This window comes from Lepisma saccharinum, chromosome 3 (genome assembly GCF_977018435.1).
Source record: "Lepisma saccharinum chromosome 3, izLepSacc3.1, whole genome shotgun sequence".
Classification (NCBI taxonomy): Eukaryota; Metazoa; Arthropoda; class Insecta; order Zygentoma; family Lepismatidae; genus Lepisma; species Lepisma saccharinum.
Window position 1 is genome coordinate 29,370,451 of NC_139231.1, and position 12,667 is coordinate 29,383,117.

The window sequence follows — 12,667 nt, forward strand, 5'->3', positions numbered from 1 at the left end:
CGCTTATTTCACATGTATCTATTTTGCCTGTGGCAACCATGAAATTGTGCCTAACTCTATAGGCCAACGTCTTGTGTAAGTTGGGTTGCCTAGTATCAAATATCGCTGTCCTAAGACTATTGAGAGACGCTGTACAACAACTGCCTTGAACCATCACGACAAGCATAGGAGCTCTTCAGCAGTTTCTCTATCTTTCACTGACCTCTGAGAGGTCCACAAACCATAGGTTAAGAGCCGCATAAAGGGCCTCCCCGATGGTGCGTCGTCGCCTTGTAATCAAGGGGTCCCAGGTTCGATGCTGTGTGGAGGCACATATATTGTGGTTCGGATCCCACTTTTAACTGTAGGTCCAGTCCCGATTAGCCTTACTGTGCATAAAGTGGACTTAAAACCTCAACTCAACTCAAGAACGGCTTAAAACAGTTTGAAACAGTCCACTTTTATGTAATTAAGCAGTTCATAAACTCTGTATCCGTAAACACCACAATCATAATTTCATTACAAAGCATTCATTCCCATTTGTGTGATTTCAAGAGGATAGCAACTTCGCTTAAACTTTAGAAGATCATGCTGCTATAAATACACATTTATTCAGGACACTTCTTGCTAGCTCCACAAGTGTTCCTCGGTACGTACGGTAGCAATATATCCTTGTTTTCTTCATATCTCCCGTTGCTAGTCGACAAATTTGGAACAATAGAGGAGAAATGAAAGGAAATGCATCTTTCGACAACGAAGTTATGGAGAATTTCAAATTGTCTCCATGGAGATATTTCTGATTCCTTCCTCTTCTCGTAGAGATGCTGTTATTTCAGACTTAGTGTTTGGTTACCGTCTCCGCGGGTAGGATGAGCTGGAATCATCTTTTCAGGAAGAAATATTCCACCTGAAGGAGTCGTTTTGAGTGGCAGGAGAATAAAAGGATTGTATGGAGCTTTTCCCTCTTTGTTTCGTCCCCTTTTGATGACTCCAAATTTAGCAAACAATATCTCATGTTTTTGTTGGCATTGTCTGTTCTCATATTTCTTGAAGAGAAACCTAATTTGTATCTGCTACTGAAGTTGGTGTAAGGCTGTTGTTGTTGGCAACACTGGGATACATTTAGTTGCGTTATGTTGTGAAATGTATCGCAAACATCGCCCTTCAGTGGGATTGAAAAGGAAACAGGAAATGCAACCAATCAAATTGTCTGCACAAGACATTTTGAAACACTAATGAACGTTTGAACGTAACAATTTTTATTATTAAAACCCTAATCGAGTCCCGGATTAGAAACAAAAAATCAGACACCAAGTTCAAGAATAGAAGATTGGGTACTTGAATCATGAATCAAAAGTTACCTACCGGACCGAAAATCGAATATCCGGATCAGGAACCGAAAATCAGGTACCCAAATCATTGATGGATTTATTGATGTGTTGCTTTAAGTCCACTTTATGCAAAGAAAAGCTAATCTGGACTGGACCTAAAGTGAGATCCGAACCACTGTATCATGGTCTTCCACCGAGTATCGAAACCGGTACCTCTTGATTACAAGGCGACGACGTTACTACTACCTCATCGGGAGGACAAGGGTACCCGAATGAGGAACCACAACTCGAGAACTGAATAATAAACCGTAAATATAAAAATCATGATATTTATTTCAAAAAATCATTTTTGATGATTTTGTAAATTTGAATCGGATTTTTTTATTTAAATAGATTTTTTATATAAAAAACATGCTTGAAATTGCTTGTATGGTGTTTGGCACCATGAATACAGATATGTTTTTTATAGAAAGGTTTTCTCCCGTAAACGCCCCTGTAAAATATTTGAACAGTTTCATTAAAGCAAACAAAAATATAATGGATAAATAAACATTTTTATGTTTCTGATACTGTATACTGTGCATATGAACCTACTATGGATATATTTGTCGAGAGTGTTAATGAAACTATAATAATTTCAGTAACTTTTCTTCCACAGAAAATAAAACATTCTGGATGTGTTCTATAATTGGAACATAAAATATACTTTTTGTAGTCTTCGTAGCTGAATTTTGACAATTTTTTAAATGATAGTTGCAAATATTTGCTGCCATATTTATTTAGAGTTTAATGATGACACTATATACGGTTTAACATGATTTGTATTTTGTATATTTTTATGCAAGAAATGTTTGCTATTTTTGCCTGTAGAAATTATTGAACTTAAAATCAAGATAAGTAAAACATTCTGGATGTGTTCTATAATTGATATTTTAAGTTACAATTATGGAACACATCCAGAATGTTTTACTTTCTGTGGAAGACAATTACTGAACTTATTATAGTTTCATTAACACACTCGACAAATATTTCCATAGTAGGTTCATATGCACAGTATACAGTATCAGAAACATAAAAATGTTTATTTATCCATAATATTTTTGTTTGCTTTAATGAAACTGTTCAAATATTTTACAGGGCCGTTTACGAGAGAAAACTTTTAGTATTCAAAGTAGCAACATTACAGACATAGAACAGCTGATATTCAGGCATTAGTCTTGCAGAATAATTTAATCCAAAGGGTTTGAAAACTAAATTTATCGACATGAATTTTATTCTTTAAAGTGGACAAGTCTAGACTTGCACCGTGCGCTATGCTCACATTACGTAATGTTACCATGGTATTACTATGTACATATTCTGAGAGGGTTGAGTTTAGTAGCCTTAGTATTTTTACATGTTCCATCCTTTTCATTGGCTACGCACATCAAGGAGCAACGTTTCTGGTACACGTACCTGTGATAAGTGAAATCTGCGAGAAAATGTCTAAGACATTATTAAGCATTCTTGTGGTTTGACGTACGATAATAAATGGCGTTGGAGAACTCACGTGGTCTTGAAAGAGCCAATGGAACTGGAAGATATAGAGTGTTTCAAAACTTGCGCAACCCAAACTTCGAAAATTTATATCATGAAAACCGTAAGAAATATTTACACAGGGTTTCCTGCATTATAAAGCCTCATTCATTGAGATATTTTATAATGTTCAACATTATCGGTTTAATACATACAGAAAAATAGATAAATTATTAATTGAAGGAAGGCAGCGTTAAATTTTTTCCAGAAATGCAGTTTTGAGTGAGAAAAATATAAAAGAAATTATCGCCGCTGTGCACCTGGTTGATTCAGCATGGCGTTCATTGATGAAGAGTATTTTACTACTCATTGTTACACTCATGTGCAAGAGGTTTTTCAAGATAAATACCCTGCTTCTACTGCACCTCACAAAGCAACTGTTTTACGACTAGTGCGTCGATTTCGAGAAACCGGAAGTGTATGTGACAAAACACGAAGTGGTCGCCCATCGGCTTTAACCCCTGCCGCAGTGGAGGATGTGCGTACACGTCTGGAACGATCTCCAACATAAAGTCTGAGAAAACTTGCATCCCAAACGGACTTGTCACTTTCCAATGCTCATAGAGCTGTAAAGAAAACTACCCTAACACCATATCGTGTTCGCGCTGTTCAAGAACTGCGAAACCTTGATGAGGATAAGCGCTTGAATACTGCAGGTGGTTTCGATCTCCCATCGAAGAAAATAGCATCAGAATTCTGGATTCGGTTCTTTTCACTGACGAAGCTTGGTTTCATTTGAATGGTTACGTAAACAGCCAAAACAGCAGAATATGGTCCGCTGAAAATCCTCATGCTTCCACGAGGTACCGCTTCATCCACGAAAACTTGGAGTGTTGTGTGCCGTATCCCGATGACGTATTCTGGGTCCTATTTTCTTTGACCGAACAGTGGATGATGTTGTATAGAGAGATATCATTCACCTTATCTCTCTGCTTCAAGAGGACGAACGCAATTGCTGGTTTTCAGCAAGATGGCACTACCTGCCACACCTCCAACGAAACTATGGCATTTTTGCGCGAGTTTTTTCATAAAAGACATATTTCCAAAAAATGTGTGCCCCCCAAGATCACCAAATTTATCATCCCCAGATTTCTATCTTTGGGGTCACCTCAAAGGGGTAGTTTACAGGACACATCCAACCATTCTGCAAGAATTAAAAACAAACATTGAAACTGCAATTTTGAACATTAAGGAGGAAACACTTCACCGAGTTTCAACCAACATGCTTAGAAGAGTCCGAGCATTTATTCATGAGGAAGGCACCCACTTTGAACATCTCCTGTAAACGTGACACATTTGCTATTGTTATGAGACTCTTTTCTGACTTATCAACCACATCAAACACCAACAAATGATCCGACACAATGTTAAGAGTTGGTATTTACTGTTGAAAATCAGTTCTCAGTTATTTTCAGTAAATTAACAAGGTTTACAAAATAATGTAATTGCTTTTTTTTCGATAAATGATAACATTTACTTATTAACCCAGTGATATCCTACATGATTAGTTTAGAGATTGAATCGGAACATGTAATGTCCAAATTGTAATCGTAATAAAAAAAAGTAGACATGAAGCTTAAAAGGAACACAATGCCTCGACGAAATCGGGACGTGTACTCGCCGCATTTATGACTCACCCTTACCATTTCGTAACAAGCTCTTGCCAGCAGAGTTGAGTTTGCAGGGTTGCCAGATGCGTGGAAATTAAACTTAAAAGTGAAATTTCGGTGCAAAATTATGATTTTGATTTTTCATACAAATGTACGGCCAATATTTAAGCATGTGTTGTGTGCGTCTGTTCACAAAATTTCGACCTGCTAGTATTGCCAGTTACGGAGATATGTCCCGAAAATGGCACTATTTCAATTAACCCAAAAAATCGCCAGTCATAAATCCATCAAATGCTGAATATGATCAATATTGGTCGTAAATGACATATTGACATGGCGTCAGTCATCAGACGTCTAATTATAACCCTTCCATAATTTATTTTATATTTTTCTCGCTCAAAACTGCATTTCTGGAAACATTTGAACGCTACCTTCCTCCAATTATTAATTTATGTAATTTTCTGTATGGATTACACTGATAATGTTAGGCATTAAAAAATATTTCAATGAATGAGGCTTTATAATGCAGAAAACCCTGTGTAAATATCTCTTACGGGTTTCATGATATAAATTTTCAAAGTTTGAATTGCGCGACTTTTGAAACATTACGTTTAATTATCGCCTTGCTTGACCAATAGGAGCAACGTAATTTTCCTGGCGCGCAATTTAAACAAAATATTCGCATTTTGGGTAGTCTGCGTAAGAAAGTGATCAAAATGAACTGAAAGGAACCCAAGAAACTAATCAAGAGCTGAAAATTACGTACTATTTTTTGCTTTCCCCTGCATGTATTCTGAGAATTATATATTGACTTATCTAACGTACCTCGTTTTCTTGTATCGTAACGGTCTCTCTTATCTTTGCAGTGAAACAAACGACTTAAACACGGGTCTTCTCATTGAGGTCTGGAGCAAAGGGATGCTGTGGGACAGAGCACTCGGATACCACTGGATACCCTTGTCCTCTGTCCAGTATTCCAATGAGGTAAGTTCTGTTGCATAGGACATGATTTGTCATCATAATAAAAGAAAACGAAGTTAATGATTGTAGTAAGTGTGAATTGTAACAGAACATTTCATATGCATTTCTTGTTTATTTTGAAGTTGCTTCTCATTGTTTAATTAAATATATGTTAATAACTCATTAAGCCTTGCTGATACCTTTCTGGCGACGGTCTTGAACCTTTAACAAAAGTAAATTTTTGAAATTCTTCCCGAAAATGATACAGACCGATAAATAATTGTGCATTACTCACGAGTTAAATATACTGTATTTATTAGAAGCAAACATAGCAAAAGTTTAAAATGCAAAAAATTATAGGAAATGGCAAACTATCCCTTTGCCATAAGAATACATGAGGGATATGCAGTTATTGTCAACCCCCTACACACACATGCATATTCATTACCAAAAAGAACTTACAGCTCTATGTACATTGTACACAGCACGTTCGGCCACTTTAACAATTTGAAAGGTTTGAGGTAAGCCCCGGTAACCCCTCCATTCAGAAACTATTAGCCCGATAAGAAGACAATGCTAATTATGTACAATTATGGACACTTTTGGGTTGTAAGATTCCATTGAAAGTCAATGGGGTTTTTACACCTCAGAAATGTCCGTGACTGTACAACGACACTTTAATGTTCCCATCGACTCTTCATCATCCTTGAAAATACTAGAACACAAAAGGAGACTGTGTGCCCCCCTGATTACAGAAAACAGAAAAAGTAAATGCTTGTTTCAACTAAATTGATCGTTCCATTCAGTTCATTTAAGCTACCGATGCAGAGTGTGCTTTTAGCCTAAGCGTCTTTCCTTAAGACCCACCCTCTTCCCCTACGTTCAAACAGAAGAAGCCAATCTTGAGATAGGCCATGATATCCCACCAAAGTCGATCTATTCTTCTGGCACACGTTACTTTTTCTGAAAATCCAGACGATCTATCGATTCTCGACGAATTCGATTCCAATCTTTCACGGCCTTTGATCCGATAATGTATTGCTTTGTTGAATCCTTTCAACAACACTCTCTCCCTTGACTGCACCCATATTGTCGCGCATCTGTTTTCGTTCAGAGCGTCCACCCGTTTCACGGTCGATTGGGAAAAGTCAAGATTTCGCTGTGAAATCAGCTTTGTGTGTGAACTACCACCAGTGCTTGAATTGAACAAAATAGAAAAAAATCATTTTTCCACATTTAGATCCTCCAGGGTGTGAGTTTGAGGGTCCGTCGGGAGGCACATCGAGCTCCTAACACGTCCCGAAAATCTGTTGCTAAAACATGCTGATGGCACCAAACTTAACGCTCCTAACCAACTAATACGCATTATTTGCTGCAGAGGGAGCCAGGGGGGCACTTTCCTCCCGCCTGATATATCTGGAAAGACATGTATTTCACATTTTGAAATTGTAGTTTTAAAACATTGACGAGGGGTGCCATCAAAGACAGCAGCTTATGTACCTATGTAAATGATCCTATTGCTGGGGATGCTTTATACGAATTCTATTAACTGGGGGAAAGCGTCAGCCTACATTTCCCTCACTTTAAGCACCGCTGCCCCCCCCCCCCCTCCTCCTCGAGAAAAATCCTGCTGTCGGCCTTGAGCTGGATGTGCCTAACGACAGACCCGAGATTTGAAGGCGAAATGTGGATTTTTCACTCCTCTGCCTTGAACCATCCAACTCTCGGGTTATGAATGGCACATGCCAACCAGGCATACATTTTCCCATCTATGTAATGTATAGGTACTTTTTAAAAATACATCATACTTATATAGCATGTACGCGTCACTACTTTATGAATTTTAGCATCTACAAAGAAAATTGCGAAGTCATTCTCACCCCACTCAAAGAACTTGTGACATTACACGAGATGTTAACAATATATAGCTAAGCATGATGGTGGGTTCAGTGCTATGAGTCTTACCGAAACTGATCCGTAAAGATAGGATTTGCAAGTAATTACATATTCTATTCCTTTCTAGATACATGCCTTGAACACAAAAGTGTCAACGAATTATGTAACTAACATCATTTTGCATACGTTTTATGTTACATATTTTTACATTTTGCCAGGATATTATATATTTTACATATTTGCTAATTTACTTTACATAAATCAACATATTTCGGTAATTTTTTTCTATCTTGATCCTTTTCCTATAGTTTCGATCTCTGAAACATGATGAAAATTTTCTAGCTCATGTGATGTCATATTTTCTAATCAATGAGATCCATCCCCTAAGGGTCACCTAAAATTGACTGCCAAGTAGAAAGACAGGCTGAAGACAAAAAAAAATATTGGAACTGTCATTTATCGAAAGATGCTGGAGTTTCTCTCCCCCCCCCCCTTCTGGTTACACAGTTTCGTTTCGCTTTTAGGTTTAGGCAAAGCTCCTGGAAACTTGGCATTGGTGGAGAAGAAAGCTACTTTCCTGTACGTAGCGAGTTACACAATAATGTCCCCTTGTACAAAAAGTACCAAAAGTAGCTACGTATTTTCATTCGATTGTTCTGTTCTTTCTGTAGACGCTTTTGTTTACAATTTGTTTCGAAAGTTACGAAGAGCTCTCTTACATATTTACATATTCTATAATAATTTGCAATGTGAAAAGTAATTAATAGTTGACAAAATTGGTTTCTTAAATATGTGCAATTTGCTGTGCTTTTTTGAGTTTATAAATTTGATACAAATTTTAATTTAAACAACTTATGTCTTTAAAATTACTTTGAATATGTTCAAATAAAATAAATATCTAGCAGAATTCTTTAAATTGCTTGGATACTCGATTATTATTAATATTACATATTCTATGATACTACATATTTCGGTACATATTTTATCAATTATTGTTACATATTTAGGTACATATTTTGTACTTTGATATTACATAAAATTTCGGGCTCTACTGATCAGAAATCATTTAGAAGTTGCAACACTTTCAAACATTCTTTCGCTTTCAGTAATGGATCTCAAGTGCATTGCTCCTATGAAGAAATGTTTGTAACGAAATGGATTAAGTGCCTTTGAGAAACTAACTGATAAGTCAACGTAGCCGCGGGAATTCATTCATCTCGTCAATTAAACTGATTTATGTGATTCAAATCTAAATTTTCGAATACTTTGATATCAGATTTTAACTTAGATTGCTTTTGATTTGTGATTCATTTCATATCAAAGAAAGGTTTTAAGCAATTACCGTCCAATTGTGAGTATACATAATATATAGGTATAAAATATACTGCATGCGAGGTTAAACTAATGGAACCTAATACTAAATAGTTTTCTGGGAGCTATTAGCAAGCATGTACAAGATTGTTAAGACTGTTAACCCACATCCCCTTCCCTAGTGATAAAATCACAAATCGCAACCTGGATACTCATTAAGTGTTATAACTTTCCTAACGAACGTCAATTCAAATCGCGTCAACGCGATAGTATAGTCGTTCTGCAATCAAGGCGTCCCAGGTTCGATCTCCGGTGGCGTAGGCACTTCTCACTGTTGTTCATATCCCACCCAGTTGCATTAGAATTATACTAAATATTTGGTTGGAAAACAATTGACTTGAAACACTGAGAGGGAGTGCGTCGATAGGAGAAAGGGGAAAGGAACTGAGGGCATCTTCCGCTCCCCTTCTTTGATTCTTAAGGGGTGGGAAGTAATAGTGGTTGGCCAAACAAACTTTCCTGAGAATAACACCCGCAGGATTGTTCATTACTAGGACTCGAAGGTTGACCTAAAAAGGAAAAAAAATGGCCAATGACTTTTAAATTGTTAAAGAATTGCCTAAAAAAAAGACCTAAAAATAATTAGCTTAAATAAAGTTTGATTTTTCATAAATTACAAGAGACTATAGGTCTTTTCCACTCTTACGGCGGCCGGTCCTAGTTCTGGCAAGGGAAGTGGGTAGCGGAGATTACGCAGCAGACCAACCAGACAACAGCGGTGGCGCCGAGAGTTACGACGCGGCCGTAGGAAGTACTACGTGTACCTCGTTCTACTGGCTGCTGCGTTTCTTATCGCGCTGGATTGGTCGCTTCTCCGCTCCCCACTTCTCTTGTCAGGATCGGCCGCCGAAACAGTAGAAAAGACCTTCAGTTGATAACATCTGTTGTTTGGTGGTGTAAAGTATCGAAGCAAAGGTGGAAAAGGCAATTAAGTTCAAATGTATTTTTACTTCTGGCTCCCCGCTGGCGCAGTGGTAGCGTCCTCGCCTTGTAATCAAGGGGTCCATAGTTCGATACCCGGTGGAAGTAGACAGTGGTTCGGATCCCAATTAAACTGTATGTCTAGTCCCGGTTAGCCTTACTGTGCATAAAGTGGACTTAAAACACTAACTCCAAAAAACTCAAACTGATATTTTTACTTCATTTTACGCTAGCAAATGCATTTTTAATCCATGAAAGAACTAGGAAAGAGAAAAAAAGAAACTTCCAAAATGAAAACAATGCAATAAAGACTGCAAGAAATGCAGAAGAATAACAGAAAACCCCAAAAAGGTCGGAAAATTAAAAAAAAGAAAAAAAAGAAAAATAATAACAATGTTTTCTGCTTCAAACTCCTCCCCCTAAATCATGATTTGTCATCAACGTCTTATCCCTATTTATTAGCGTACTTGTGGTGCGACTTCTGCCGTTTCTCCTGACGTGCGCATCAAACTCTTCGGTCACCCTGTAGTTGTTAACCACGTGCTTTACTGGCAGTCACTTCATAATCCCCAGAGTCCAAGTAACGAGGTGACATAATGAGAGCATCGGGAACAGAGGACGTCGCCTAAAAGCACCTTATCGCTCAAGAGTTCAGCAAGAATGACGTCACTTAATGTCAGAAACGTTGCAAGGTGTTACGGTTGCAATCAATAGGGTCACACGCGGGGAGGATGACGTGCCTCAGGCAGTTTTGCGTGACAGCTTCAGGAGAAGTGCTTGAGGGGAGAGCGACGCTCGATCTGGTATTAAATCACGTGGGTCCGTTACCACATGAACAACCTTGTTCCGATGTTTACTTTTCAATCTTGTAATTTTGCTGCGCTCAAGTGGTATGCGAAAATCGTTGTAGAACGTTAAGAACCAGCATTTTTTTTTTTTTTTGGCTCCACGTTTCGTTGTTTAGTGAGTTGTCTGGATTTATGTTCAGGTACTTAAACTGTTTGACGCAAGGTCCTTTTCAACAGAAGCGACCGAACGTTTTACGGCAGGTTTCAGGTTCGAGTCCGCGTCTTGGGAATGAGTTTTAGGTCCACATTTTTTTGGCATTTCTTTTAATATTTTTGCTACTACTTCGTTGGCGGATTGTTTGGTCGAGCCATGGGGTTAACTGAGGCTCCTATGTTCCCAACCTCTAAATGTTCATCAACTATTTCCTGTTTCCTTTTCGCACGTTTTTACTGAATCACCCCGTGTGTGTGAATGTGAAGAAAGAGAGAGAGATAATAATGTTTTCCTTATATTATTTTGTGTGTATACGCATGTGCGTATGTGTACTTAAATATGCCCTGACAAACAAGAATGTAATGAAAATATTTGTGTGGATTCATAAAAATATTCCTATGTTAACTGTATAAACTAAATATAGCTTTAAAAACAATTTTTTAAACACCTAACTTGATACTCTATTCTAATCAAACGTTGTAAGGAGTATGAGTTTATGAAGACACTCAACTGTCAGCCTCACTTCCACGTAGTGCATCATGGACTCCGTTGCTGACCAACGAGGCTCTGGCGTCCAGACTCACAGCCCATGCCGGATCTACAAATCTTGCCCCCACTCCCCGCAAGATATTACCAAAGGCTCCCCTCTACCTACCTAGCTCTACACACACACATATAATGTATACAGTATATGGGTCATTCCATGTCAAATCAGGCAGAAGTTCACCCTCATAGTCACCGATTTTGATGATATTTGGTACACAGGTTTGCTTTGCTCCGAAACTGATACCTGTGAACGGATTTTGCTGAAATATGATTAGTACGAATTATATGAGGGTTGTTCAAAATGTCATTTTTGAGAGACATGCTCTTTTCAATTAATTATATCTCGGAAACGAATGATACAAAAGCGTTCTTAAGCTCGTTGTAAAGAGAAACTATTGGTGCATATTATGAGATGATCAAATGTTGAAACATATTAAAATTTGAAGACTCTGTTCAAATGTTCAAATTTCAAGTTTGAACAGCTCACACCACCACCAAATCGATTTTTCTCACTTTTGGATATTTTTAACTACCATCTTTCCTCTTCATACTGAGAAAGTTTTATCGAGGGTTTTTTTTATATAAGGGAGGAAAATGATATTGAAATTTGACCTGCATCAGAAATGAACTGAGCTGCAGCGTCCCTATGATGAGATTTTTCATTTGTGTCGCGCTAATGGATATATATATACTTCTGTTCAGGTACAGATGATATTCCACTTGATAATTGGTTTTATATTGTGCTGTTATTGCTAATTTATTTATACGTTACTGTTTCCATATATTTAGCCGCGTTCGTGAAGGCGAGATGTGGTGTGTTGTGAAAAGTTCTGTGTTAGCCAAAGAAATGACGGGGGAAAAACTACGAATGCGGAAAATGTTTGAGAAAAATTCATTACTTGTAATATTTTATGAGAATAACTGTAAGTTAGAAGCAATTGCGGCGATTAGGGGTACTTGGGGCAATTACCATCACCTTCTGGCCACTTTTTTTGCCTCGTTCTATGGCCTCTTAATGCAAAGTCTTGTCTAATAAGAAAATTAACTGCCCTTTCTGCCCATCCCCCAAGGTTCGGCACCCAATCGCCGATACTAGTTAGCAGTCTTAAAAATATTTCCGAATCAAACGATAGTATTATATATATTGCAATTTTGTGTAATGTTTGTTAGAAGTTTTCATTTAAATTTTAGATGAACTGAATAGGCTACTTAAAATACTATTTTTATATTTATAAAGTTACTGGACAAATGACAATTATACAAATTTTATTGCTTGAGACCTCATTTCGAGATATTGGAATGAGCTCCAATTTATGACTGAAAATGTAAGAAGATAACCATCAACGTAACTTTAAACACGCAGTTATTCTCACAAAATGCTTTAAAAAAATGAGTTTTTCACAAAATAATTTTTAAAAAATAGATTTTTTGGTTCAGTGTGAAAGTTTATACTATTTGGAGCACTTCTGAGAAAAC

The 12,667-nt window shown here is 37.4% G+C and overlaps 1 protein-coding gene across 1 annotated transcript in view; it reads left to right on the plus strand.

Annotated features, from left to right (window-relative positions):
- The window catches only part of LOC145985505 (uncharacterized), a 573,655-nt gene that overhangs the window by 477,500 nt on the left and 83,488 nt on the right, over positions 1–12,667 (plus strand). The window contains exon 4 of the mRNA XM_083119575.1: positions 5,362–5,479. Coding sequence (XP_082975701.1) covers positions 5,362–5,479 — 118 coding nt within the window. The remainder of the gene's footprint in view (positions 1–5,361; positions 5,480–12,667) is intronic.